The sequence below is a fragment of the Onychostruthus taczanowskii genome, unplaced genomic scaffold (genome assembly GCF_017590055.1).
Source record: "Onychostruthus taczanowskii isolate IOZ18803 unplaced genomic scaffold, ASM1759005v1 scaffold165, whole genome shotgun sequence".
In the NCBI taxonomy this organism is placed as follows: Eukaryota; Metazoa; Chordata; class Aves; order Passeriformes; family Passeridae; genus Onychostruthus; species Onychostruthus taczanowskii.
Window position 1 is genome coordinate 305,097 of NW_024498851.1, and position 26,727 is coordinate 331,823.

General features: G+C 42.7%; 1 protein-coding gene across 2 annotated transcripts; it reads right to left on the bottom strand.

The window, feature by feature from the left end:
• Positions 1-797: 797 nt before the first annotated feature.
• On the bottom strand, positions 798-26,395 carry UBE2G1 (ubiquitin conjugating enzyme E2 G1). Of its 2 annotated transcripts, XR_005952269.1 has the most exons (7): positions 26,089-26,395; positions 11,434-11,536; positions 8,637-8,734; positions 7,395-7,573; positions 4,118-4,241; positions 2,154-2,189; positions 798-2,033 (listed from the first exon to the last, which is right to left on the bottom strand). XR_005952269.1 is itself a non-coding variant. In XM_041399569.1 (6 exons), the coding sequence occupies exons 1-5, from the start codon at positions 26,132-26,134 to the stop codon at positions 4,155-4,157; spliced, it is 513 nt and encodes a 170-aa protein (XP_041255503.1). In that variant the 5' UTR covers positions 26,135-26,395; the 3' UTR covers positions 798-2,033; positions 4,118-4,154. The 2 variants fall into 2 exon arrangements, 1 of the variants encoding a protein (XP_041255503.1); XM_041399569.1 differs by lacking the exon at positions 2,154-2,189.
• Positions 26,396-26,727: the final 332 nt, after the last annotated feature.

A 26,727-nucleotide genomic window follows, 5' to 3' on the forward strand; every position in this document is an offset into this window, starting at 1 on the left:
GAGTCAGCTGGTAGGAAAGAAACCTTCTCTGAAGACCTTTTGGACAAGTGCTCCAACAGGAACTCAAATCACCTCTGGTGTCTGGGGGATTAAGTACTGCATGCACCTGCCTGGCCGCAGTAGCAGCCTAGCCATCTAAAAGCAAATATAACTAATGATTTCACAAAAAAAAAATCATTTCCAAATATGTAAATATACATATCAAACATACCTGTTTATCTAAACCACCCACAGGAGGAAGTAGTACCCTTCCCTCTAAGTCTTCTTAGATTAAATGCCTTTTTGTCCTCAAGGGCTGCCTTGCCTCTAAAAATTGTCACCTCCTTCCAACCCAGCCCCCCTCACAACACCTGCAATATGTGCCTTTCAACATGTGCATGTTGCACAGCAACATAAAATGAAGTCCAGCCAGCCAAATAGGACTGAAGGCTTCTTAAAAGTTGACTCTTTGACACTGGAACTCTTGATTTATTAGTGAGCTATGCTGTGCTGTGGAAAGAAAAGAGTTGAGTAGTTTCGAGTTCTTCTATAAAGTGTCTTTGGTCAAAGGCTTGAAAACTGTTTTGAGCAGATACTTTGAGATGAGTGTTTGCTCACTAGAGGGCCAGAGATGGTTACAATAGGGATAAAGGTGTGTGTTTTGTTTGCTCTTTCATTATTCAAGATGACGCACAGCATGTCCAATTGCTCAAGTGTTTGCTAGTGTTGTGTTGTTGATGATGTTCAGGTAAGTTGTGCTCCAGCTACAACTGTACCCTTCCTATTGTGATACTCAAGACAGCCAGTTTGACACATCATTATTGGAAAAAATTATATTTTGGAAGAACTCACTACAGAAGGTGACAGAATTCCAAAAATCAAATTACATGAAAATATACATCGCCATTTTCTTTGTACATTAGGTGAGGAAAACTCTGAAGTAGAAGGCAAAGCAGATGAAGGGCCACAGAAAAGAGTAAAGGAGGGAAACTATTTTTGATACCAAACCCAGAAGTTAGTCATTTGAAAGCCTACAGATGTGCATGCTTGAACTCAACCTTGAGAAAAAACAAGCCTCCCCCCCACACACCCCACCCCACAAACAGGCAATGAAAAAGGCAAACCAAAAATTTCACCCATAAAAAGCAGCTCATTCCTATCTTGGACTAACTTAGTCAACAACCAAACTTCCAAGTGAAAGCACTCAAGTTCTTGGAAGTTAAAAATCCATCAGGCTGCTCAAGGGTGCTCCATGGCCAGTTTTATTGCTATACCAAATTCAAGAAGGATGAATAATTGGGTTTAAAAAAGGGGTGGGAAGAAAAAAAAAGCACCTTTGAGACTACAAAGGTCATCATAAAAGAAGACACAAGTAATTGATAGCAAATCCTTTCAGGGTTTAATTATGAAAATTGTAAGTTCTGATGGGGAAAATAAAAGGGACCACATTTCCAAAAAAAAAAAACAAAAAAAAAAAAAAAAAAAACAAAAAAAAAAAAAAAAAAAACAAAAAAAAACCAAAAAAACCTAAACTTTAATAAGCAAGAAATTTTAATTAAGCCTTGGTGGGTCAAAGGAAAATTAAAGTGGGAGGAAAAAAAAACAAAACCAAAAAAACCAACTTAGTATCCTAATTGGTTTTGACATGCTTCACAAGTTGCTGTTTTTTTTAACTCAGGAAACAATGAATAGGGAGAGAAAAAACCTGCTAAAATCTTTAGAATTTACACAATTCTATCCCTAACTACAGACAGCATTATTTGGTACAATGTGTATTTGTGGATGTACATGAACAGTATATATATTATCCGGATCATGTTGTGCTATGTACACATCTTTACAATTCTTCCTGAAGGTTAAAGCAGTTCATTAGATTTCAAAATGCGTAATCATCTTGTGTTGGCACTTGTTAGGCTCTTGTCAGCATTGATAACTGGCATGTTTTATTGCAGCCCAGTTCCAGCCAGTGTTTGCCAACTTGTAACAACAGAAGTCCAGCAATAGGTGGGTAGAGTGCAGGAAAAAAAACAGTGCCATGTTTCTCAATTGGAGACCTGCAAAGAAATCACAGGTATTAAAATAAATCCCTCCTCACCCGCAATTATTTTCAAGATGTTAATTAGTTTTTCAAGCTCAAGAAGATTAACTATTACTTGTTCAAGAGCTTCACATACCTCTGAACAGAAGATGGATAAATCCAAACCCATCACCTGAGAAAGACTGGAGTTAGTTCAGCACACTGTGTCCAAGCTCAATTATCAGACTTTCTGGCTCCTGTAACTCGTGTTGCTTGTCGAGCGCGCAGCGTGTAAAGCTTTGATTATTCACACACAGGGCTAAACGTGGCAGATTGAGCACTGAAGAGTCTGTGCATTGCTTACAGTGAGAGGCAGGTACAAGTGGCACAGCAGTGTCAGCAAGCACTGACACCACAGCCCCCATCACACAGGGCTGGTCTGAAACCAGCTGTGGCCCCTTCTCATCCAATTCCCTGCCCATCGCTCACTTGGGAGGAGTCACCAGACTTAGAAAAGCTTTTGCCTTCCAGAAAAGCAACACAGCCAATTACTTAAAATATTTGTCAAGAGCATTGTTTCACTACAGCTAAGTTCAACATGGCAACAGAGCTGAGGTTAGTTAAGGATACTCTGGAGTGTTACTCACAGTTACTCCCTTTCTCCAAGACAGGAAAAAAAAAGTCAGCAACATTAACAATTCTTGCACTCCAGTTATAGGCAGTTGTACAAGACTTTCTGTTCCTTCGCTTAGTCTTTTGATCAATATTAAGCATTTTTCGTGCTTAATCCATACTGGAGAAAGTTCCTTTCAATCAAAGCGTTTCTGCAAAGAGGGACTGCAGAACTAATTTGTCACAGATGGAGCCTTCCCCCAACCCCCCCACCATGTTTACAAAAGGGTAAGAAAGGAACTCTCTCCTGTACAACTGCGATTAAAAAAAACTACCCAGCCAAAGAATGTAGTAAGCTGCTCTGGTTCAGTCTGAACTACATACAGTGCCACATTTGTGTCCCTGTGAATTATGTATGCTGTAGGTAACCAGTAAATATGGATTTGGGGTTTGCCAGCCAAATGGGTCAGAGCAGTTTATTTGCCAAACCAACCATTAAGAAAAGGCAGCTTCATGTTGAAGTTCTGTTTTGCTTTGAAAAGCAACAGTGGGAAATTATTAGCTCATGGAGGAAGTTTTTCCTTGGCATACCCAAGATAAAATGACCAAAGGCCAGGGATTTAAGGGCCAGGCTTTAATACACAGCTTTCTATGAGAGGTTACTAAAAAAAATAAAGTCCCATTAAAACTGAGATGGGATTGTGTAAATTAGAGTAAGTATCTTGAGTCAGAAGCTCTTTAACAGGGTGGCAAAAAATGCAAATATCACGTCAGCTACTCTCAGGTCAAAACTTGTCCAAGCTCTCAGATATGCCACAGTTCAGTTTCCAAGCAGAACACAGCTGTTTTTATGAAGCTGTTCCCAAGCCTTCCTCACTAAAGATGTTTTTTGGGCTGCTGAAGAGAACACCACCTTTCTTCATATTACTGACTGGTAATATCTCAATTTGATGCTTTCTGCTGTGCCAGGAGACTTTCTGTTAAAACTCCCACAGATACCTGAAACAAACCCTTCTCAGTGGTTCCTGGCAATCTCACTGAAGTCTCATTTAACTCCTATGTGCAACATGCCACCAACATCTGCAAGATAATCCACAGCTCCTGAGATAACAAGACTTTCAAGATGCTTTTAAGATTCTAATAAGTGTTCTTCACAATAATGAATACCAAGGAATTGTCACCCCCTTCTATTACAGCTCCAGTAACCTCTAAGTGCCATTAATAAAGCAGGATGAATTCTGATAAAGAGAAGTTCAACTTCTGAACAGCATCAAACACAAGAATACAAGAGAAGCTCCCCAATTTTGGCAGAACAGGCTGTCAAGTGCACTTAAGTTCTTTTAGTCTTTAGTACTGCATACAGGCAAAGAGCTCCATTGAGATCATGCAGCTGAGAAGAACGGTTTGGGGGTTTCTTTTTGCTTTTGAGGGGGAGAAAAATAGTTCAGCAACACTTAAGCAGGAAATCCTCAACTCAGGTAACTGACTTGTCTTGAGAGGGATACTTACCCTGAAAAAAGTGAAGCTACTAGCTGCTGAATAAGTGTCACTCAAAAGCAGTTTCTTGGCTTTTTCTTACACAGCGGGCAACTTTTCTTTTAAATTCTCCATTTCTGTCTTCTCTCCATTCTTTCTGTAATTGAATAGACAGCTTTCAGATGTCAATCCTACAACAAGGAGTTGTAAAAGCTCTAGGAAGACTCTTGTTTATGTTTTCAGACATTAGCCATCTAGTCAACACCTAAATTTGCTTACAATCATTGAGCTCCTCACTGAAAATCTGTGGTATTCAGGACTTTCTGAAGTTTACTCTGGGTTTCTGTGCCAGCTGCTTACAAGACAGTGAGGATGTAATTTTCCCCTTGGATTTTCGGCACATTCCAAGATTAACCTGGTGGCTTACCAGTATTTCACACTGTCTGTGCTAAAATCTATTTGCTTCAGCCTGCAAAGTAGCAACAAACTCAACCTGCAGATCACAAGCTGTTGTTATGTGTTAGAGACAGTGTCTTTAACTGCAGTGGTGAAAAAGGTATACAGGTACTGTGGAGCCAGCAGTTACTCTGAGATTTTTTTAAAGACAGTTTCAGTTCCCTTCAATCTAGCCAGGACACTCCAGGACAGAAATACAGAAGTCACAGTATCTAGAAGAGGCACAGCAGTGTCCTTTGAAAGCAAACACCTCCTAGCTAGATACAGCTGTAAGATACTGGCTCTGTGAGAAAGACCTTAGGAGAACACTCAGCTCACCTACAGGGCTGGTCTCTGTGACAGGGATCTGATTTCAGAACAGCAGAGATGAAGAGCCAAGATAAAGATGAGCAGGAAGATAGCTAAGAGGGAAGTCTGAACCCAGAGATGCACACATCAAGGTATCACAAAAACCTACATGAGAAAGTGCAGCCAGGTTTGTTTTGTGCCAGGCTCACAAGGAGCCCAGATGAAAGCACAGGAGCATCAGGTGTGGTTAAGACTGATGTGCTGGGTACTGCCTTCCAGTCAGAAGTGGTGGGGAAAATATAAAGAACCCCTTATTTAATGAAGTTCTACAGTTCTGAGTTTCTGATACAAGCAATATATTGTTACTGCAGGGGTGAGGGAAGGGGTTAAAAATCCCCACATTGTTTCACCTGATGCAATCTAGCACACAACACCTTTTCACCCCCACCTGGAGTGAAGGTAGTAGTACATTTGAGTGATAAATGGCATACCCTAACATTCATCACCTCCAAGCTCACTTAAACAATCAGCACATTGGAGAGACCAGCATATCTTAACTTTCCTATGAAAGCACAAATAAGGCTACTAATTAGTTGTTCTTTTTCAGCAATTCATGCAGCAAACATTTGGTTCCTTGGACTGGGACATAGGACAGCTTACACAAGATGGCTTAAAGCCAAGAAAAGCATTGAATTTGTGCCCTCTGAGCTTCAGAGCTTTAATTTTTGTTTCCACTTTTTCTATTTGTAGTTCTATGAATTGTTCAGATTTGAATAGCAAGCAAAGTTTCCAATTTGACAGCTGAATCACCAAAAATGAAATTTTTGGTTATGAACTGTTCTATTTGTTTTTCAAAATATCTGTTCAGGTTCCTGATCCTCATTTTTCGCCCACTCCAAGAGACAGTACTCCAACATGCATAGTTCATTTTTCCTGAAGGCAGGTATATCCCCTGCTCCTATAATCCTGTAAATTGCCTGTAACACCATATTCACTAAACTCACTTAAAACCAGAAACCACTGACAGCAGACAAAGTATCTTATAGTAAGTGCCAAATTTTATTGCTGTACTAAACAGAGGAGCTGCTGATTCTTCATTACCCTGAGTATGTGTTTTGCTAACATGAAGAGATCTACAATCCAGCAGGAGAACCAACTGCTCCAGTAGCACTTCAGAAGTTCCTTGAAACATGTAATGCCACAGTCAAAAATAGCTTCTAGCATCCAAAGTGATGCCTCACTACTGTCTTCACAGTCAAATTTGGATTGTTTGATTCTTTCATGCTGAGCTAGAAAAAGCTGGTTTCATTTTTGACCTTTACCCTAAGGCAAATTCATTTTGTGTCTAACTTTCCTAAGAAAAAAACCAAAAAACATAAAAACCCACTCCTGAAGTAGCTGTCAGAGTGGGGCACAATACAAAAAGTGTGATGTCAGGAACTCAAAAACATGTGCTTTCTCCACGGTTAGGCCAGCTACATTCAACATACATGAGTTTGTGAACTGAAGAATTCTAATTGCACTTTTAGTATTTCATTATTAACTTGTTCCTCCTGGTGCCCTCAGCAGGAAATGTCCATATTTCCTGGGTGTCTGTTTCCACCAATAACATGACACAAAATGAGACGTCCAACACTTAAAAAGGATAAATGAAGAAATTGTTCACTGCAACTTTTTGTTTTCTGTTTTCTTCCTATTAAATTTGTTCCACATGAGTCTGTTCTCATGATTTTTCAGAGAGCTCAACCACCTTTGAAAATACTCGTAACATAGCAGATCAAAGGCTCCAGGAAAGTACTAAATTGCCACCCACTTTGGGAAGGTATAGTTTGGCTGACAGAACAGGTTAACATTCCTTTACAAAACTCTGCATCTCACAACTCCCATCTCATTCTTCCTCACTCCCACAGCTAGAAGAGCTAGAACTTCTCTTTTGTGAGAAGACAACACTCACTGCTGAACTGCAATTCAAGAGCATGTCACTTATGTCAGATGAGCAGGGCCTGAAGTCTGTCCCCCTATGCCCTTCCAGAAATGAAACTTTTTTCTCTCCCCACCACATTTTTCAGCCTCATTCTTATATTCTGCTCTAAACACAGCTCTTCTAGAGAGCTGATAGCTGTGTTTATACACACACACAGCATAAGCCATGGTCCAGAACACTGTGCTGAATCAAACCCTTCCATCTCACACCTGCAGAATCACCCTGGTCTTTGGCTGTAAATCAGACCATTTTTCCTCACTCCTGAGCCAGTCTAGTCTGGGACAACCCTCCCTGTTAAGTTGAAGGTCAGATGCCCAGTAAAGCTTTTGAGTACCTTCTCAGAGCACAGACCTACACTGCTCTAATCCAGGACAGGAAGACTGCTCTAGAGAAGTGAAAGAAACTTCCCAAGGCTAATTAGTAGTTTTGTCTGACAACATCACTGCTTTTCCCAACACAATGGTAGCCTTAGCCTGTAACAGAAAAGGTTCTTCCCAAAGTTACTGTTTGCTAAACCAGAAACAGAACTCCATTGCAAGGCTTCTACATTGGAGACAACTGGCAGACCAAGGAAAGCCTTACCGCTGCATCAACATTAGCAGGAGAATCACCATTGGGATCTGCCAGCATAGAAATAACACTAATCATTATAGTTTCCACTGTGTGAATGGGAAGCCAGCGTTCCTCAGGTTTCTCATAGCCATATTTGTCTTCTCCAGGCTCATGAAGAATTGAAATGCAGACATCGCCGTTCTTGTCAACTACAAAACAGAACAAGGCATATTTCAGTCATGAACAACATGCTGGCATTTCTTCAGGACAGTCATGAACTGCTCATCTTCATTCCAGCTAGTCTGAAACACTGTTAGTGAAAACACTTCATAAAGAAGGAAAGTAATTAACTATTGCAGAACTTAAAGTGTAATAAGCAGGGCTTGGTGGAAGTCTGAATGTGCCTGGACTCCTGACAGAGAGGGCACATGGGGAGGGGAGGAAAGACTCAGCCTAACACCACACTGCAACTCTCAAGAAAATTTATTTAGACAGCCTTTTCTGTTAAGTTCAGCAAACTCAAGAGTGACTTTTTTTCCACAGCAACAGCATCAGCTGGATATTACTGGAACATATTGAAATATGATTTAAACTGCTGGAATTAGAAAGTGCCTGACAAGTACTCTGGTATTTCCAGAGCTGAAACTGACACAGCATTAAAATATTCCCTGTCCTTTTGATGGGAGCACTGTCTCCTCCCATCTTTCAACATCTACAGTTTCTGAGGCTGAAGAACATTTCTCTTTCCCAGTAAAACCATCTTCTGTTTTATTTCACCTTCCCATCCAATCTCCATCAGTCCATAGGTAAAATGAGACATTAGGAGAAGTCTCTTTTAGAGAGACTATAAGATTTCTTTTCACGCTTCACTAGATGAGGACAACCTTGGGCTTTCTATACTGAACTGCCAAGTCAGTAACAGCAAGATGAAATAATTGAAGGTATAACAAAAAGCAGCTATAGAAGTCAAGCTTTTCCTCAGAAATTTTGCACTTCAGAAAAAAAATTAAGAAAAAAATCCCTGAACAATTACAAAGAATGCAAGAACCTACTCAGAACAGCTTCTGAAAACACTTTAAGAGTATTTTATGTGCTCAGAGTAGCACTATTAAAAACTCTGCCATTGTAATTACATCTCTATTAAGTCTGGATGGCAAAGTAAAAGCAGAGTTTCAAATTTCTAACATGAACAGAAATGTATTCTATTTGTCTTCACTTTCTGCATTTTAGTTCTGAACTGCAAAAAGAAATTGAAACTTTGACATTTCTTACCATTCGGATGCCAGATTTCTGTGATGAATTTCATTTTTGGCGGCCTCAGTGGGTAGTCTTTTGGAAAAGTAAGATGAGCCTTGAAAACACCACCTTCACTGGGGAATCAAAAATATCTTAGTAGAGTTTCTTGTAAGCTTAAACTGAAGATCAGAACTTACTGATGTTCTAAGTTTACACCTCACACAACATCATGTTGGTAATTAACAGTATCAACACTTCCATATGCAATGTAAAGAGCTTCTACATTCAGAAGATCCTTTCACAAGATACTGCCAGTTCCCCAACATGATCTTTTTTAGAACCAGGAAGATGTTCCAGAGGGGAAGAACCATGGGGGTGGGAGGAGAATCAAAAAAACTGCCAAGGAATTTACCATCTGGAATCACAACTTATATTTTTTCCTCACAGTACATTTATTAACAGGAAAAAAAAGGTATTGCCAATAACTGCCTTTCTCAAGTCCAGCCCTGCAGACATCCATTTTCCTCTGCTAGAGGCCTCAGTCCTAACTTTGTGTCTCAGTCTGCAGCAGTGAGCAGAAAGCTCTGGCTGTGTGTAGATGTGTGTGGCTGTGTGCAAATGTTAAAAGACTTCCAGTGCCACCTTTTCAACATTAAGCTGAAGTGACTCAGGCATGACAGTGAGGTGTTCTGCATTAGTTACCCACTCAACTGGAAAACAATAATAAACAAGAGACATCCAGGTTTTATGTGGAGTTACAGGCCAGGAATAGTGCCTTTTGAAAAATGTGAAGGTCTGTATTAGATGGAAAGGCTTACAGATGGAATACTTTGCTAATGTCAATAATATTTGTCCTGCTACTGTCATTTCTTCTAACTGAAGGTTGTAACAAAATTTGGAATTGCCAAGGCAGAACAAAAAGTGGAACATAAACCTCCAAAGAAGATGGCATGAGATTCACGGTGTGACAAGCTACTCCTCAGCAGCCACACGGACAAAAGGAGTGGTGAACAAAAAACTGTTCAGTGCAGACTTTTTCCTGTATTTGTAAAGGAGTAGCAGTCTCTAAAGTGCACCGGCTACTGAGAAAAAGAACATGTTTTACCACCATTAACCAAAGGGCTGCAGTTCTAGCAAGTGTAAAAAAAAAAAAACAAAAAACCCAAAAACCCAAAAAACCAAAACCAACCAAACAAAAAAATCCCCCCAAAACCAAAGAAACAAACAAAAAAACAACCCTGAAAAGCATTGCCTTTAAGTAACTTGGCTCTCTGAAGCAGCTGAGGGGATCTGAACCCACAGCATTTATTTTTCACAAGTTGTAGAAATGGCAGGCAGTTTCCAAAGAATCCTTCATCCCAGGAGAGGTAAGAATTCCAGAAACACTGTTTTAACATCCATAATGTCAAGACAAAGGAGAGCTAGATTGCATTTGTTGATAGCCCCAAACCAGTCAAACCCTTTCCTTCCAGCTGAAAACGTCCTTCTTTCCCTTTTTAAAGAAGCAGATCCTAAAGCTACTAGGCTGTAGGGCATCCCTGCATATAAGAAAACCTGCATATAAATACAGGTTTTAAAGTGGATATACATTAGGGATCAATCAATTAAATGCAGCTGCCAATTAAGGGAGATCAATGCCATTTTTAGCAATATTCCTTATAAAAGGGTTTCTGTCATAGAGTAATGCACTAAGTCTAAAGTCTTTTCAAGTAAACTCAGAATAAATGAAGTGGGAATGAGACTGATGTTTGAGTATTGTTTAAGTTAAACTATTATATGTGACCATCCTTATCAAACAGCCCAGGGGAGAAGGGCTCAGTGTAATACTACCCTGAAAAACAGCAACCAGGGCCTGGAACAGAAGAGAGCTTCTTACCTAAAAGCCTCAAAAAAAGTTCAGGACCCTATAAAAGTGGAGTTAAAACAACCACTATTGCAACTTTTAATACTCAAGATGACAATCAATTAGAAGCAGCATTTATTTATTGACAGAATTTATAAAACAGCCGTGAGAACATAATGTTCAGAAAAAGTCAACAGAAGTTGGAGAAACCACCGCATGCAAGACATGAGAACCACAGCGCAGTGAGCTTGAGGAAAAGCCAAGCAATTTGATTACTGCATTTAAATACTTATTCGAAGTCTGCTGACAGACATACAGAACTTCATGCTGCAACCAAAACTGACCTCAAGTAAATGTCACTAGGCTTTTTGTATCAGTAGTTTACCACTGCAACAGCTTAATGAAGAGAACAGAGGTCATCTTCTGGAGTACACTTTAAACTGACCTCTCCCGGGCAGAGAGCCTTTTCCCAGAAAGTGGAGTAGATGATCACCCCCAAGTACTCCAGGTCTCACTTGGAAGTTCTCCCATCTCAATGTGACAGGATTTGAAGCTAATTCTGTGGACTGCTGAGGTTTCCTCCAACTACATCCCACTTGAATTGAATATTTTCCTGCCATCACACACATGAAGTTGTTATGGTTTAACTATCAGCACTATCAGCTGAACGGCAGCCTCCCAGTAGCAACAGCAAATAGTGGATTTTATCTGCCTTACTTACATGTGAAAGAAAACAGAAGCTGTCTCTAAGTGCACCCATTGTCTTTCTTTTCCATACAAGTACAAAGAGATCACTGTTGCATTTTCCCAGGGGAGCAAAGCAGTTTAGAACTTCTACATAGCAAATCCAGCTATTTACAGGTATTCTGCTAGCAATAGAAGAGCATTACCTGATTTAGCACAAGGTTTTGGTTAGCTTTTATTCACTAGGAGCAAACTAGAACGAGTAAATCCGAGTTCATTCATTGCTGTATTAGTATCAGTACTTACTATAGTGTATCTGGAGGACCAATAATAAGGACTTCCCATCGATAAAGATCATTGTCATCTATTAAGCCCGCAGAAAAGCCTTCCACTGGATTTTTGTTGAGCTCTGTGTAGGAAAAAGAATTTAAGAGTAACTTTAAGTGTCTAGAATACACGTTGGCTTGTTTTGCTCCTGTGTACATACACGACCAAAAAACCCCGTGACATTTGGCACTTTCTCATGGCCTGAGTGAGTGCCCTCAGCTCCCCCACCACAAACACTTCTGCCAGAAGTGGGGACCATGGGACCATGTCTGACCCTAAAATTCTGAGAGTATAACATGAGCAGAAGGGCCAGAACAACACACAACTATGGGACATGGTCACCTAAACTAGATACCAATGAGTGTTTAAGTCAGGAAACAGGATTTCTAATAATACAAGAGCTTTACAAAACCCCCAAGGAGCCAGCTTAACTAAAGTCTGTCTTTAACTCTAGAAAATGTTAACAGAAGACCAAAGTCACATTATATTTTTATTTAAAAGCAACATTCTACTTTGTTTAAATGATTTTTCTTCCAGACTCTGAAAGCATTTGAAGCCCGTGCCAGTGAATTCTGAGATAATGATTTACTATATTTTGAACTAGTACAAGAGAACACAGAAGATAAGCTGCTATGCTGCTCAGATATGATGGAGTTGTGTGTTTTTATTTCTTCCCTTTGCTTCACAGTTTTTTCCATCAATGATAAGCTATAGAGCATTCTACGTGTATAGGCTATTTCATACAGTTACTGCCAGATAGGAGCTTCTCTGGAAATAGCTACACACAAGTCACAGCTAGGTCTAGACTCCACTGAACTTGTGTTTTCAGCCTGCTCCAGGAAAAAAAAAGCCCTGTAAGATCTGGAATTAAACATTTCAAATGAGTTTTGCCTATAATCCAGTGGTAGGGGTAGGAAGGTGAGAACATCTATTAACTGACAGCTTCAGGTCAGAAATTGTATTAAATGCCACATTTATACCAAATCCAAATTCTTCATCCAGCATTTCCAACAGTATATACGAAGTCCTGACAGATCTTGGGTACTTAGGACACGGGAAGGGGAAAATAAGTCATTCCTTCAAATGGTCAGTAATTTCCAGATTAAATTAAGAATGGTAGTTATTGTGGGGAAAAAAAAACACACACACACAAAAAACAACCAACCATACTTATTCTAAAATCTGTCAGACTCTATGCAGTCCTCATTATTCTGCTCCACAGAAGTTTGTCTACATATTCCCATTTTGTAACCTAAAAGCTTTAAGTTCAAAAGGCCTTGTAATGCCCTCAGGCACATTTAGAGGAACTTCAAGTGAGAACCTTGTACCTTTCTGGAGAAAAAGCTGCTATGAAGTCCAAACTGATTTGCCCATAAGCTTGCAGTCACTGGTGCCAGTTAAGTTCTGAACTACTCAAAGTGTGGCTGAAAAAGGCAACAAGAATCAATTCAAGTTCTGCACAGAGGAGTCTAAGTTCACACTGGGAAAACAAAGTGCTCGGCTCACGTGAAGGACACCAAGGTCCTGGAGAGGGAGACAGCAGGAATATCAACTTTAGTCATTACTAATTTAGTTAAACTTACCCACAAAGATGCCTCAATTCTAAAATCTCAAGGGACATATTGAAAGGGCTTTTCCTAGGAGCTACTCAGAAGGGTGCAATCAGGAGATAAGGTCAGTCATCAGTGCACCCAAGGTGCAAGACAAAGATTTGGGTACTGAGCCCAACCACGTTTTTTCCCGACAATGCCTGAAAGAAAAGGCAACATCACAGGCTCTCTAACCAAGATGCAAACCTCAAACCCAAAAGCTACAGCATGGCCATGCCTCCTCTAAGCAAATCAGTTTTCAGACTCTGGTATCTATGAAACTTTGTGGAAACAGCTGCACAAGCTTGAACAACTATTCAATCTTAGCTGGATGGGCAGACAGCCTAGGTGAGCATCTCATATTAAAAGAGAGCTTTACCAGTCTCTTACTACCTCCTTAATACAAACATTTCTTCAGCATGGTCTATTAGAAGTTCCACCACCTCAGTAGTCAAATATAACCTGCTTTTTCAGGCAGCATTTAATTTAAAAAGTTTGCCTATTTCTTATAAAAACAAGCCATCTCTGCTCAGGACATTTACATCATCCTTTCAGATGTTATTAATACTGTAATACAGAATACCCACTGCAGTAACTACAGAAGAAAGAATTGAAATAATAGGTTTTACTATCTCACCTAAGACTTTCAAACTTGAATTTAAGCCTGTGAAACACAAGTGCCATCATTTCTGCATTTCCACAGAGAAAAAAGGATTTGTGCAGAGTTCTGCATGAACTGCTGTAACTCAAACTCCTCACATTTAGCTTCTTTATTGTTTTCAAGTCATCACTGCTCACTGATAAGACTTTAAAGACTGCCAGAACTTAAGACTGGAAAATTCAGAATGTTTCTCTCTATTTAAATATGCCACATTATTTCCAAAGCCAATATACACATTTTCTTCTCTTCTTCTCAACGTGTGCTATTTCAATTTCTTTCTACATCTGTCTCAGCCTCAAACAACTTGATCTCTAAGTAGTTCAAAACATTTTTTGTGTATTTATTCCCAAAGAGAGACAGTTCTTACACACTGACTCCCACCTAGGACCATGTAGCACTATATTGCAAGAGAGCTTGGGAGGAGGAGTAAGATTCCTGGATGCCAACTCCTTTGATGTAGAACATCTGTAAACTGTATGAAAGGGACAATCATTAACAAAAATATTCAGTTAAAGAAGATTGCTTAGTGGATGTTGCCTGTAAAGCAAATGAGCACATCACTTCTTTCACAGGAGGTGCCATCAGCCTCAGCTTGTAAAAAGGTTATTTTCCTTCCATGACAGCAGTATTGAAGCACAGCTCAAACAGCTGCTGATTGCAGAAACACTCTTAGGAAAAACAATGAATAAAAACTCATACACACCTTCTCCACGAGAGGTATGCAGAATTACCAACGGCAATTTAAAAATGAGCTTTTCCATCCAGATTATTTATGTTAAACTAAACAACATGGCTGGCAGGCAGACAAAAAAGGAAGTCTCAGGAAAGTTCTGCACCGAGACATGAAAAGCATCATCCTTGGCTGCTTTACCATGCCAGTAGCTGCTACTCATTAAAACCTGCAAACACCAAGGGCCCAAGGTTTGTTTGGCTTTGTTTTTTTTCCCTGGATATAGCGAGTGTCGTGTACCAGAGAAGTTAACCAGCAGTACCACCCGCCTCTTGCCCCTCTGAGCCCCACACAGGAGTGAAATCCACGCACCAAAACCCCAAAGGAACAGCGATGCAGGCAGGGCACAAAAGGACCGCACACACACGGCTCAGTGACACAGAGCTGCTGCCAGGCCGGTGTCACTGACGCTGCACCCGGGGCAGGGGACACCTGCTCCCTGCGCCTGCCAGTGTCCCCGAGCACAGCATTAACTGCTTGCAGCCTGGACAGGAGCTCCACCAGACAAACGTGGGTAGAGCAAAGGATTCAGCTCCCTTCTCCAGGCAGGGAGAAGGGAACAAGCTCTTAGCACAGGTCCTCTACAAAGCCCTGCTGAAGAATTGCCCTAGAAGTCCTGGAGAAGCAGAGAAGCCAGACACCTATGAAGAACTGGATCCTTACACATTATTTTTCCAATAGCTTTACTTTGAGATTTCTTCTTCAGCTAAAGATATGCTGTACTTTTTAAACATGAATGAGTACATTAACATATTTCCATCATGTCCATGCCTAACTAAATGCCATTTACTTGCAACTACGATATATTACAGTCTGTAGTTTAGCATTTCTGACAGTATTTTTTGCATTTCTGATTAATAGGCATTTTTCTACCCAGCAAAAGAAAACAAAAATCCAGAACATGCACTCAGTCTAGAAGCAGTTTCAGGTACAGCCCTTTGCAGACCAAGCAGCAGCTGACAGCCAAAGCAGCACACACCTGGACAGCTGCCAAGCAGCAACATACTTGGAACAGAATCCAGTGTCTGCTTATAAATTAGACATTCAGTTCCTTTAATCCCAGTCCTGAACCTGGGATTAAATCCAATACCTGATTTGGGAGGTGAGGAAGACTAAAGGCCCATAATCCAACAGAGTTGTTTAAATCCAGAACAGATTTTAAAGCTCCATGGCTCCCTTTCCACATGATCTGCCACACAACACACTCAGTTCTGCTTTAGTAAGGGCTAAAGGGACAAAGTTACCACTGCCTTAAATTTAAGCCAACACAGCACCATGGGCTGCACTTCCAGTTTCAGTGTTTAGTTTACATCAAGCTACTGATGTTCCCACACTCACTGAAACTGCCTTTATATAAGCCAAGAGACTTCACCAATCCCAAAGCAAAACAGCATCAACAGAAATGACTAAGCAGAACGAGGCCCATAGCTCCCTAGGAGAGCTATGTACGGCATCCAAACTTTTCAGCCTGACGTCTCACCCAGACAGCCACAGCCTATCAACTCTGCCAGTATTTTAAGCTACATTACAGTACAAAGCTTTCAAAAATATGAGCTCCTATAGTTTTTTAATAGCAGCCTCTTTAGTAAATTACACAGTGTTTGAGTTTTGTGCAGCCAGTGAACAGAGTACAACACAAAACCAGTCTAGGGAGCCCAAGTCCTGGCTAAGGCCTCTGGATAAACCATCCAGCTGGCTTACACAGCTCTCAGATCAAGCAGGCCATGCCAGCACTTGATATCTGCTGCACCTTAGACTTTTGTTGTTTCAGCATCAGTTCACACCAAAAATCCTCATTCTAAACTCTTCTCTGTATCCCACACTGTGACTTCCATATAGTCCTGTTACTTCACTGAGGTCAGTTATGATTCCCAAAACTTTCCTCCATGCAGGACCCAGCTGTACATCTTGGATTTTAGACAACTAGGGTTGAGATTATCATAAAGTAACATGATCTCTCTGTGGAGATGTATTCCCCAAGCTCTCCATTTCATCTTTAGTCATGTTCTGTCTTGCTCCACAAGCTTATCCAAGAAGTTCAGACAAAACGTAGCACCAAACATGCACACACTCCTGAAAGGCACCGGGGGAGTGACAAACAGACAACACTTAAAACAGATTAAGTCTCTGAAGGACATTGGAATTATTTTGAAGGGAGACTAAAGTAATAAAGACAAACCCATCTTTAGCAGTGATTCTACCAATCATTTCAGCAGAAGCTTTAGGTTTGACTTTAGCCTGGCAACTAATTTCCAGCACTCCACACATTACTCCTTCTTAATAAGGGCAGCACTTCAGACATTAACAAATCAAATTTTCTGAGCTCAGACAATTTGTAAGAAGGGTTGCACAATAACAGGCAAGCTGCATCTCAGTGCAGTGCTGCACATCTTTGTGTACTGCTTCACTTGCCATCTCCTCAGCTATACCTGTGAACACTTCCTTAGATTTGCACAGGGAAGCAGATTTTGAAAGGACAGAGGACAAGGCTGCAGGTTTCTTGTTTGATTTTTGGTTTATTCCCAGACAAATTCCTAGCCATGGCCATAGTTCAGCTTTGCAAACAAGTGGAGAGCAGCACTAGCCCAAAGTCCCTAAAATTGCCACTAGTATGAGGATTAAGGTACCGAGAAACTTGAGTAAATAGAATTTACTCTATTTTATGAGTAACGTCATCACATTATTCTAGAATTAAGCTAAAAATTGAGCTCCTTGATTCTGTATATTCTGTAGCTGCACAGTCATAGGATTCATGGCATACCTGGAGACAGACAACTGGAAGTTCAGATTAGTTATTTAGTGGAAAATTGAGTCTTAACACACCAACCAGGAACTTGCAGGTCTTTGGTATTGCCTTGGTTCTTAAGGAGCTCCCCACAATCCCATAAGCCTATGGAGGTGGACATCATTAGACACTGTCAATGCTCCTTTAGATTTCTCTCTCACAGATCCCAAAACCAGCTCTTCAACAGTCTCAAATAGAGCACAGATACCCAGCAACTCACCCAACCTGGCAACCCAGTTTACCCAGACCACGGTCTGTTCCCGTGCACCATTTCACCTGAGCGTCCTTAAGACAGGCAACAACAGTCACAACCTATTGTGAGGCATTTCCTTCTGCAGCACTCTTCACACATGGACCCTTCTGTGCACACACGCTGAAACCAGTCCTTTTCCAACATCCCACACTACAGGAGGAAGGTCTGCTTCCCCCTCCCTCAATGCATTTGCCATTAAGCAAATATCTGAAGTTACTGTGGACCACGTTGTGCCTACTAAGCCCACAAATCTTTTCTTTCAAAGCGAATGTGCTGTTCAAATTACTTTCCTGTCCAAATCACTGGAATTACAAAATATATTCATTTGATGCAAACCTTTGAATGCCAGTGTTGCTTGAAGTTTTGAAAGTTATGCTTCGAGAATTAAGGTTCTTAGCAGTAAGTTCAAAACATATGCTCAAATTACCATCACCATGTAATTTTGGTAGAAATCAAGGTAAAATGTTTCCTGAACAGCCTTCTTTGACTAGACTGCTAGAAGCATGCTGTGTATCACATCAGACCAGAATCCAGCACAGTTACACTACCCAGGTTAAAATGGAGGCTGAATAAGGTCTGTTAAAAGACCACAACAAACCCATTCCCAGTAAATTCTGAATTTTGAGAGGAAGAGTTATAAGGAAGGGAAAAACAAGGATAGTAAAAAGAATTGGAAGAACCCTGATTGGGAAACCCACACGTAAAAGGAAGCAATTATGTCACCAGGGAATATTCAGTGCTTTGCCCATAGTCAACTGCAGCACAGAGCCACATTCATCTGTCACCCAGCGTAACAGAAATGCCACCTCCACTTTGTCCTCCACGTTTGATGCCTCTTTCCACTCTTAAGAGTTAGACAAGTATTCAATGGGTACCTGCATCTGTCTGCATTTGAGATGGTCACCCTCTGCAGCATTCAAGAGATCTTATCAGGGTGAGTAGTTTCTGAGACACCATTGATTATCCCATCCCGAAGCAGGTGTCAAAAACAGGTCAGATGAATCACACTCTACACACACTTAATTCTCTCACCTGCAAAGAGACTTCAAGTTTTAGATGCCTACTGTACACAGCTGCTGGAATTTGAAAGACAGGTGTCATCCTAGGTGTCATTAATGTAGCTGAATTTACCAAGGGCAGGAGAAGTTGATTAATTTCTTAAAAGCTAATTCCCATTAGACTAAAGCTAAGAAAAAAAAAATCCATCCAAGTATATTCTGAGCAGTCACATACACATTTATCAAGAAACAGCACTGCTGCACAGAGCCAAGGGTTCCAGGATGTGTATGCTTCATAGACAAAAACAGAACATTAGAAATCCACTGAAAAAGCTCTATGCCATGCCTGTGCCACAGGGAGATATTAACATCTGAGGGAGATGCTAACACCTAAGTTGTTGTGCAAGTCAAGAACAATTTTCCAGCTTGTTTTCTCTCCTGCTTATAATATGAATAACAGGTTTGCATAGGCTAACTTGAGGCACATTGTTATTTAGAATTGTTTTAAGACATTCCTTTAAATGACTCCTGACAACCATCTTCTAGATCAACAGCAAATGCCAGCCAGCTAAAAAAACAGCCAGCTTGACCTATGAGGTGTATGATGACAGCACAGAAATACGTTTCCCTTAACTATCCACACACACAGAGACTGTATCTGAAAACCTTTACAGAGGGTTTCTATTAAAAAGTCTTTATTATTACTCTAAACCTGTGCAAAAACTGCTAACATTTCTGTCCAGGAGAGCAGATATTTTTATGAAACCCCATTTCAATTAGATTGCTATACTTGGTGTTCTTACAAGGTCTGGATATCTGATCTCTGCTCCAGCTGATATGCCTTGGACTTGCGAGTAGGAAAGAAAAGCAAGTATGAACACTTACACTTTAAGGGTGGCCTAAAGCTCAAGCCTACTCAAGACCAAGTAAAAGATTTCATCAAGACCAGACACTGAAAGATAGGCACACACCACTGAAAACTGAAGCACAGTGCAGCTGGGTGAGAGCAAAGGCCTGCTGCACGTGAAGCGCTGCCCAGACTCCATTCCCATAGGCTGGAACAAAAAGTGGACAGGAGAGTTTCAGGAGTCACACGCCCTCCTCCTCACACAAGCCACCTGCTCTCCTTTTTCCAGGTACCAAGTCTGCACACTCATTTTAGTATTTGGTTAGTTCTTGCTTTCAGAAGAGCAGCCACCCTTCAGATCAGTTCCACTTCATTAGAACCTCATCTCTATGCTAGGAACAAACTGTTACACTTTACATCAAAACAGAAGTTGATTAAACACACCACAGGAAGAAAATTGAGCAGAATGCCTACTTGAAGCAAGCAAGTTTCACCTACAAAGGTCACTTATTTTCAAATTGTTTAACACAAGGCTTTGGGGGAAACTAAAAACCAACCAAGCACAGAAGGGACCAAGTAATCCTACATTAGTTGAACATGCATGTATTGTTCCAAGTCTGTCTTGCACTAAAAAGAAATTTCAACAATATACAGAAAAGTCAAGGCAGAATCAGCTATAATTACATGTGGCTTCATCCGAAGACCATTCACTCTACTTGATTTATCCCTATCAATTTCTCTTAAATATATATACATAGAAAATCAATAAATCCTTCGTTTGCAGCTCTGCAGCAAATAACTACAATACTGAAGCTGGAATCAGTATCAATCACACAAGTCAAGACATTTTAGTTGGTTTTTGCATGATTTAACATCTCCAAATGAAGCTCTTGCCAACAAAGCAGAAATTCTGATGAAAGCATTTTCTCAAATGGTATTAATTTTGTTCCTTACTTCAGAGGATCTCCAACAACATCCTCCCATTCGACTATTCTCAAACCAAACACGAGTAAATCACTGTACTACCAGATCCACATATGCCCTTACTGTGGTGTAACTTACAATGCCTTGTTTGGGGGGAGCAGAGAAGGAAAGAACTCTGAACTAATGGTAAGTTTGGTTCTTTCCTGAAAGATTAGTAAGCTGACCTAGGCAGAGCCAAGGCAGTGACTCCTTGATGAGGCAGGTTATTGCTTCATCCTGTTTAAGCAAGTGGTTGAGTCATCAAGCCTTTCCATTCTATAGTTTAGCTAAACCTCACTTTCCAAAACTGCCAGCACCTCTGAAATTTTGCTGGTGGTGCTGTTATAAATATTCTTTCCTTTGAAGATGCAAAGTTCAGATTATTCCTACAAGAGAAGCATTTGAAAAACTAACACGTAGCAGGCAAAGTTCGCTATTAGTCACATTTATCATGTTATTTACAGTGCAACAGAAATTCAGGCTCTTGTGGTGTTGTAGTGATTGCAGTCTGAGCAAGGCCTGTGTTTTAGCAATGATATTGTCTATAAAGTCAGCTTGAGAAAGGCAGCTTTGATAATTCTGTCAGCACAGCCTCACAGAAACAGGATTATCTCATCTGCTGTAACAGGGCCCTGTGCTGCCAGGGGGTTAAGGTGACTGCTACACACATGCTGTACCCAAGGACCCCAAAAAGCATTAGACCAAAAAAATTGATGGTCATCTAAAAACATGAAAGAGACTTCTAAAAACAGTATGTAGCAGTGTCTATAATTTCAGAACCAATTAAAATGCTTCATTTTACACATGCAGGACCTTGGAGTCCTAATTCTTTGGGATAATACAGAGTATTACTGTCCATATGAACAGACCTTCACAAAGGAGATAACAGGCAATCCAGTACCAAATTAATACTTCACATCAGTGCCACTCAACTGACTGTCTTACAGACAAACTTACTGTAAGCCAGTGCTTAACTGTAAACAAAGGTGTCTTATACACCAGCCAGCCCAGAAACATGCATCTCAGCTTTGATGTATAAAGTGATCTTCACTCTGCAATTCCCTCTCCATTCACTACTCAAATAGATTTCTTTAAAAGTCCTACCTAATTGTCAAAAATTCAACTGGTTCAACATTACCCAGTATATTCTTCCGCAGAAGAAAATAAAAATTGTTCAACTGTCACATTAAGTATTTAATACAGTTTTCCAGCTTCCTAATTTTTAATTAGACATTTCTGCTTTGAAATAGAAGCTGTATACACTTCAAACTGAAATAATGCCATGTTCCTCATGATTAAGAAAAGCATTAGAGTGGCTTTTTCTGTATCCTAAGTTGGATATTATTTACAACCCCGCTCAACTTCAGCCAATGCTCCATGTTTATGTTACAGAGAACTCGCACTTCTAGTTCCACTGTGTGCTACTGATTTAACTGCGTCCTCCCTATGTGATTTTGCTGGTTGAACTAGACAAGTCTGCCTACTCTAAAGTCTCTGTGTCAGCAAGAATTTGGCAGAAAGATTAAATAAAAGTATTCAGAGACATACCTCAGTCTGTAAAACCTTTGGGCTTGACAGCATTGGAGACTGGAAGAGAAGCTTTACATCCTGTTGTCTGCATTTCTTTTTAAAGAACATCAAGTTTTGGGGTTGTAAAAAGAAGCTTATCCTCCACCAGCTCCCCTGAGGGGTGAACTCTGCTTACCCAGTGCTACACTAATCTACATTTTTTTAAGTTCAGGGGCCACTTGTTTTCTTTTAGTTTTTCCTGCACTCTGCCTGGAACAAACGGACAGGTCATGGCTTCTATTTCACATTATTATCAAGCCACAAAGTATCCCCCTCCTCCAAAAAAAAAAAAAAAACAAAAACCCACCACCCCCGCCCCCCAAAAAAAACCCAAACACCCCCAAAATCAAAAATACCCCCCCCCAAAATAAACAAACAAAAAAACCCCACCCACCAAAAAACCCAAACAGCGCCAACCAAAAATGTAAGCACAAATATGTTTGAATTTTAAGACATTTCCAGAAGCTGCTACAGCTTACAATTAAGTTCATTTGAGAGGGAACCGCATTTAATTTGACAGATATCCATAGACATCTGATCCTCCAGCTCTAGTTAGACCACCCTTTTTAAATGGCTTTGATATTAAGAGATCCCAAATCATCACTTCCTTAAGACTTAAAAAAACCTCAAAAAATCCAAACCCATAAAAACTACTCAAAGTTCTTACTACTTTGAATTGTTCTTGTGCCTAAATGAGGGCAAGCACATGTCAATATAAAAACAGCTACTACACTTAGGCCCTGGGGTATCCAGCTCAGTATTTCATTAGCAAAGGCACTGTGAAGCCACACAGAAATCGGGAGATTAAAAAAATAACCCACATGTAACTTGAAATTACATTTTGTGACTGTCATTGAATGTCCCTTCTCTCTGAGCATTATCAGCATCCAGAACATGCCACTGAAGCACACAAGCATGTTGTACATGGTGCTGTGGTACCAGCTCACTGCTCAAGTTACAAGCCAGCTTGCTTTCAAAAAAAAAAAAATATAGAAGTCTGTCTACATACACTCATTGGAGCAATTTCAGCTTGTGTTGTCAAGTTTTGCTCTGTTTAGTAAGGCCCACTGTTTTACATCTCACTGACAACCAGCAGCCTCATCAGTTGACCTACACTTTGACAAAGGACTCAGGAATTAAAACAGCTCATTAAACTGCTCCATGCCAGACACCTTCTTTCCCCATAATTAAGAACCAAAGCATATGGGGGACCAAACAGGTAGCCACTCTGAGAACTACTGTTTAACATTTCTCCCTCCTCCTGCACTGTTTTTTCTTCTAGGCATTAAAAAGAAATATCCAGGGTCTCACCATTAAGGAATTTTTATACTCGTCTACTGCTCCACCATTGTATAGGTTCAGATTCTCACTTCAACCTCCCTTCATTTCTGGATGTCTTGCTTCAGCCTCAGATCTGTCCTTATCAAAGCACAACTGAATGATCTACAGCAATTTAAATTAGCTTAGAGCACATAACTCATCAACTGTCCTTTTACTGTTCTCCAAAACCCAACCACCAGGTACAACTCCATGACTCACCACACCTGATATAGGCAAAAACTGCATGGAGCAGAGACTGAATATCAGTCCCACTGGGGAAAATACCACCAGAGTGGTGGCTTTTGGTCTGAGGTAGAAGAAACAATGTGGGTATTAACAAAGGGACATGTTGGAGCAGGTGAGACTTGGAAGACAGTCAGCAGTAGGGAAGGAAAATCACAAAGCTCATCCTCTAAGACTTCAGGCAGCCTGACACCAGAAAAACCAGTGTCAGTCCAGTGCCAGCTGAGTTCAGATGTCACACAGAAAATAGTTTCTTCCATTCATGGTAACTTTCTCAGGTCAGTTATTCCACGTAAGACTTCTGAAGAGTTCAAGACTCTTCTTCAACGCTCACCATACTTCATGCATACTCAAAGTCACTTTTAATATGGTTTCAATTTCTTTTAGTACGTGTAAAGGGATACCAAAGGTATTGATATTACTTAAAACAAAACCCCCAGAATAGCTGCATGATGCAAGAAAATGGCTGCAGTAAGTACAGCTGAATCAGTAATAGGGGCAACTAGAAAAGCTCCCCAGTTTTTACCAGTACACATAAAACCTTCAGATAAGACTGAGCAGAAAGTTAAACAGAAGTTAACCCCTATATCTAGTAGTCCACAAATGTACTTACATATCCAACCAGTCTGTGCTTACACAAGGCCTTAAGACCTCACAAGACCAAAAAAAAAAAAAAAATAAACACCAAACCACCACAGAAGCTGAATACTTACTATTAAGAGACTTCAACCAAATGTCCAAATTTCTTTTGTGGAGCACAATTACTAGACTAAAAGAGAAATTCCAGACAGCTGAACAACTACTCTACGTTACCAAATGCTTTTTATTTTCAAGTTAGAAAGCAACTATTCCACACTGTTTCCCTTTAGGGATCATATATAGGAGAGAGAAGCTTCACATCACATCCAGTCTGGAGCTCCTGCAGTAAGCCCATACCGAGGCATTATTAGCTTATCTGAACGTGCAGACACCTCACTGAGTGTCACTAATAACTTCAGCAGTTACCAGGGCATTAACAGGTGCATGCTGATGTTCAGGACTAAGACCACAGTATTCGATTTTTAGCCACAGTACAAGATTTGTTGGGGTTTGTTTAAGACCTGTACGCTAAAGGGGTAAAACGTTCTGTGCTAGTAGTTAACAATATTGAAGTTTCTCAAACTGATCACCATCCAAATCCAGAAAACAGTGCTGGAGATGCACAAACACATCATCCAGCTCGCTATACTCGGTTATGCAACCTCATCTCCTTACTGCTAACAATGCTGCTTTCCACCCTAAGGCTTCCAACGACATTAACTGAAGTTTCGGGCCAAAATCCTCCTCCGGGAATTCCTGTGCCACCCAGTGACCCTGTCCCTTTGTATGGCTACTCGGCCAACTCCAGGCAGTGCTGCAATTGCCTGAGTTTAGGTACACCTGGCACACATTTCCTTAACTGGGTATAAAGCAGTTTTTACGTAAGAGACGAAAAAGGCGACCCGATTCTCGCAAGGTACCGCGCAGACCCTGCGCTTCCTCGAATGGATCGCCGTATCCCGGCCCAGCAGGCAGAGGATGCGGCGAACATGTGCAAGTGGGGGAGGGAGGAAGGGAGCGCTGCCGGCTCGTTTCCCTTTAAGTGTGGCAGCGCACACATGGAGCCGCATTGTGCGGCCCCGCGCATGCGGGGCCCCTCGGCGGGGCCGGGCCGGGCCAGCTCGGCCGCCCGCCCGGGGACAAAGGGAGGGGGCGCGGCGACACCGAGCCCGTCTGACACCCCGATGACACCCCACTGCCCTCCGCCGCCGGCCCGGCCGCAGCACCCAGGCCGTGTCCGTCCCCCAGCCCGCTCCCCAACTCCTCCTCCCCCGCGCCCGTCCCGCCCTCTCGCCCCCGGCGGACCCCCGCTCCCCCGCCCGCACCCGCTGCTGCTCGGTCATGTCCCCCCCAGCCGGTGCCTGCGGAGCCCCCGCCGCTTCTCCTGACAACAAAGGGGCCAGCGGCCTCCCCCTCCCGGGCACGGGAGGTGAGGGAGAGCCGGCGAGGGGAGGCGGGACGAGGGCACCGCAGGTCCCCTCGGGAAGGGGTGCGAGTGCGGAGAGTCAGCCTGGGCCCGGAGTGCCTCGTTCCGGGGGAGGGGGAACGATCCTTCTTCCTCCCCTTCTTTCCGACGCCTCAGAAACACCCCCAAACATCAGCCCGCACGCATCCCCCGCGCTGCGGGACGAGCTCCGGCTCGGTTCTCCCCCCGCCCCAGGGAGACGGGACCGCAAGGGGAGGGGACGCGGAGTCCTCCAGGCTTGGTACCGGGGGGCTGGGGGGTGCCGACAAGCGCGGCCGGTGCCACCCCGCGCTCCCCGGCGGGACGGGGACAGCCATGGGGACGCTCCTCCACCGTGCCGGCCCCGCTCCCCTCCCCCGGCTCCCCTGGCAGCAATCGCCGGTCGGGCTCCCCCTCCCCCGCTCGGCCTAGTTCCCTCGGCTCCCGGCTGGGCACAGCACGGCGAGGGGGGGCCGTAATCTCCCCTTCCCCCTCACACACACACACGCACTCCCGCCCGCCCCCTCCCCGAGCCGGCGTCCCTTCCTTCCCCCGCTACGGGCCGCGGCCCCTCCGAGGCCGCCCGGCCGCTGCTCCCCCGCGGCGGATTACCCGCCGCCCTCCCTTCCTTCCTCCGTCGCCGGTCCAGGTACCTGCTAGTTGTCTCCGCAGTAGCAAGGCGGACTGGAGCTCCGTCATTCTCCCCCTCTCTGCCCGGGGAGGGAGTCCCAGCGGCGGCGGGGACGGCGCGGCTCCTGGCTCTGCGAGAGGTGGCGGCGAGCGTCCCTCAGCCCGTCCGCTCCGCGCCCGCCGGGGGTCTGGCTCGGCGCCGGCCGCCACAGCACGCAGGGTCCCGGGCAGGGCAGCGCGGCCGTGGCTCCGAGCCGCCCTCCGCCTCCTGCTCCGAGCCCTCAGCGCCGCCACCTCCCGCTCCCCCCGCCAGGAATTTCACCGCACTCGGGCCCGCGCAGGCGCACTCGGGCCGGCCGCCGGGCTTCCGCGCCGCCATCTTGAGAGCGGCTGAGGGGCGGGGAGCCGTGCTGGGCCTCCATGTTGGGAAGGTCCCTGCCTGCCCTTCCTGAGTCAAGCCTGAGTTAGCGGGGAGGAAGGGAGAGCGCTCCATGAGGGGAATCTCCTCACGAAGGACATTTAGGGACATAAACTAAAGCACAGCAAGTTCCACCTCAGCTTGAGGAAGAACTTATTTCTGTGAGCGTGGTAGAGCACTGGGACAGACTTGTGCAGGGAGGGCGTGGAGTGTGCCTTTCTGGAGAAATGCCGAACTCACCTAG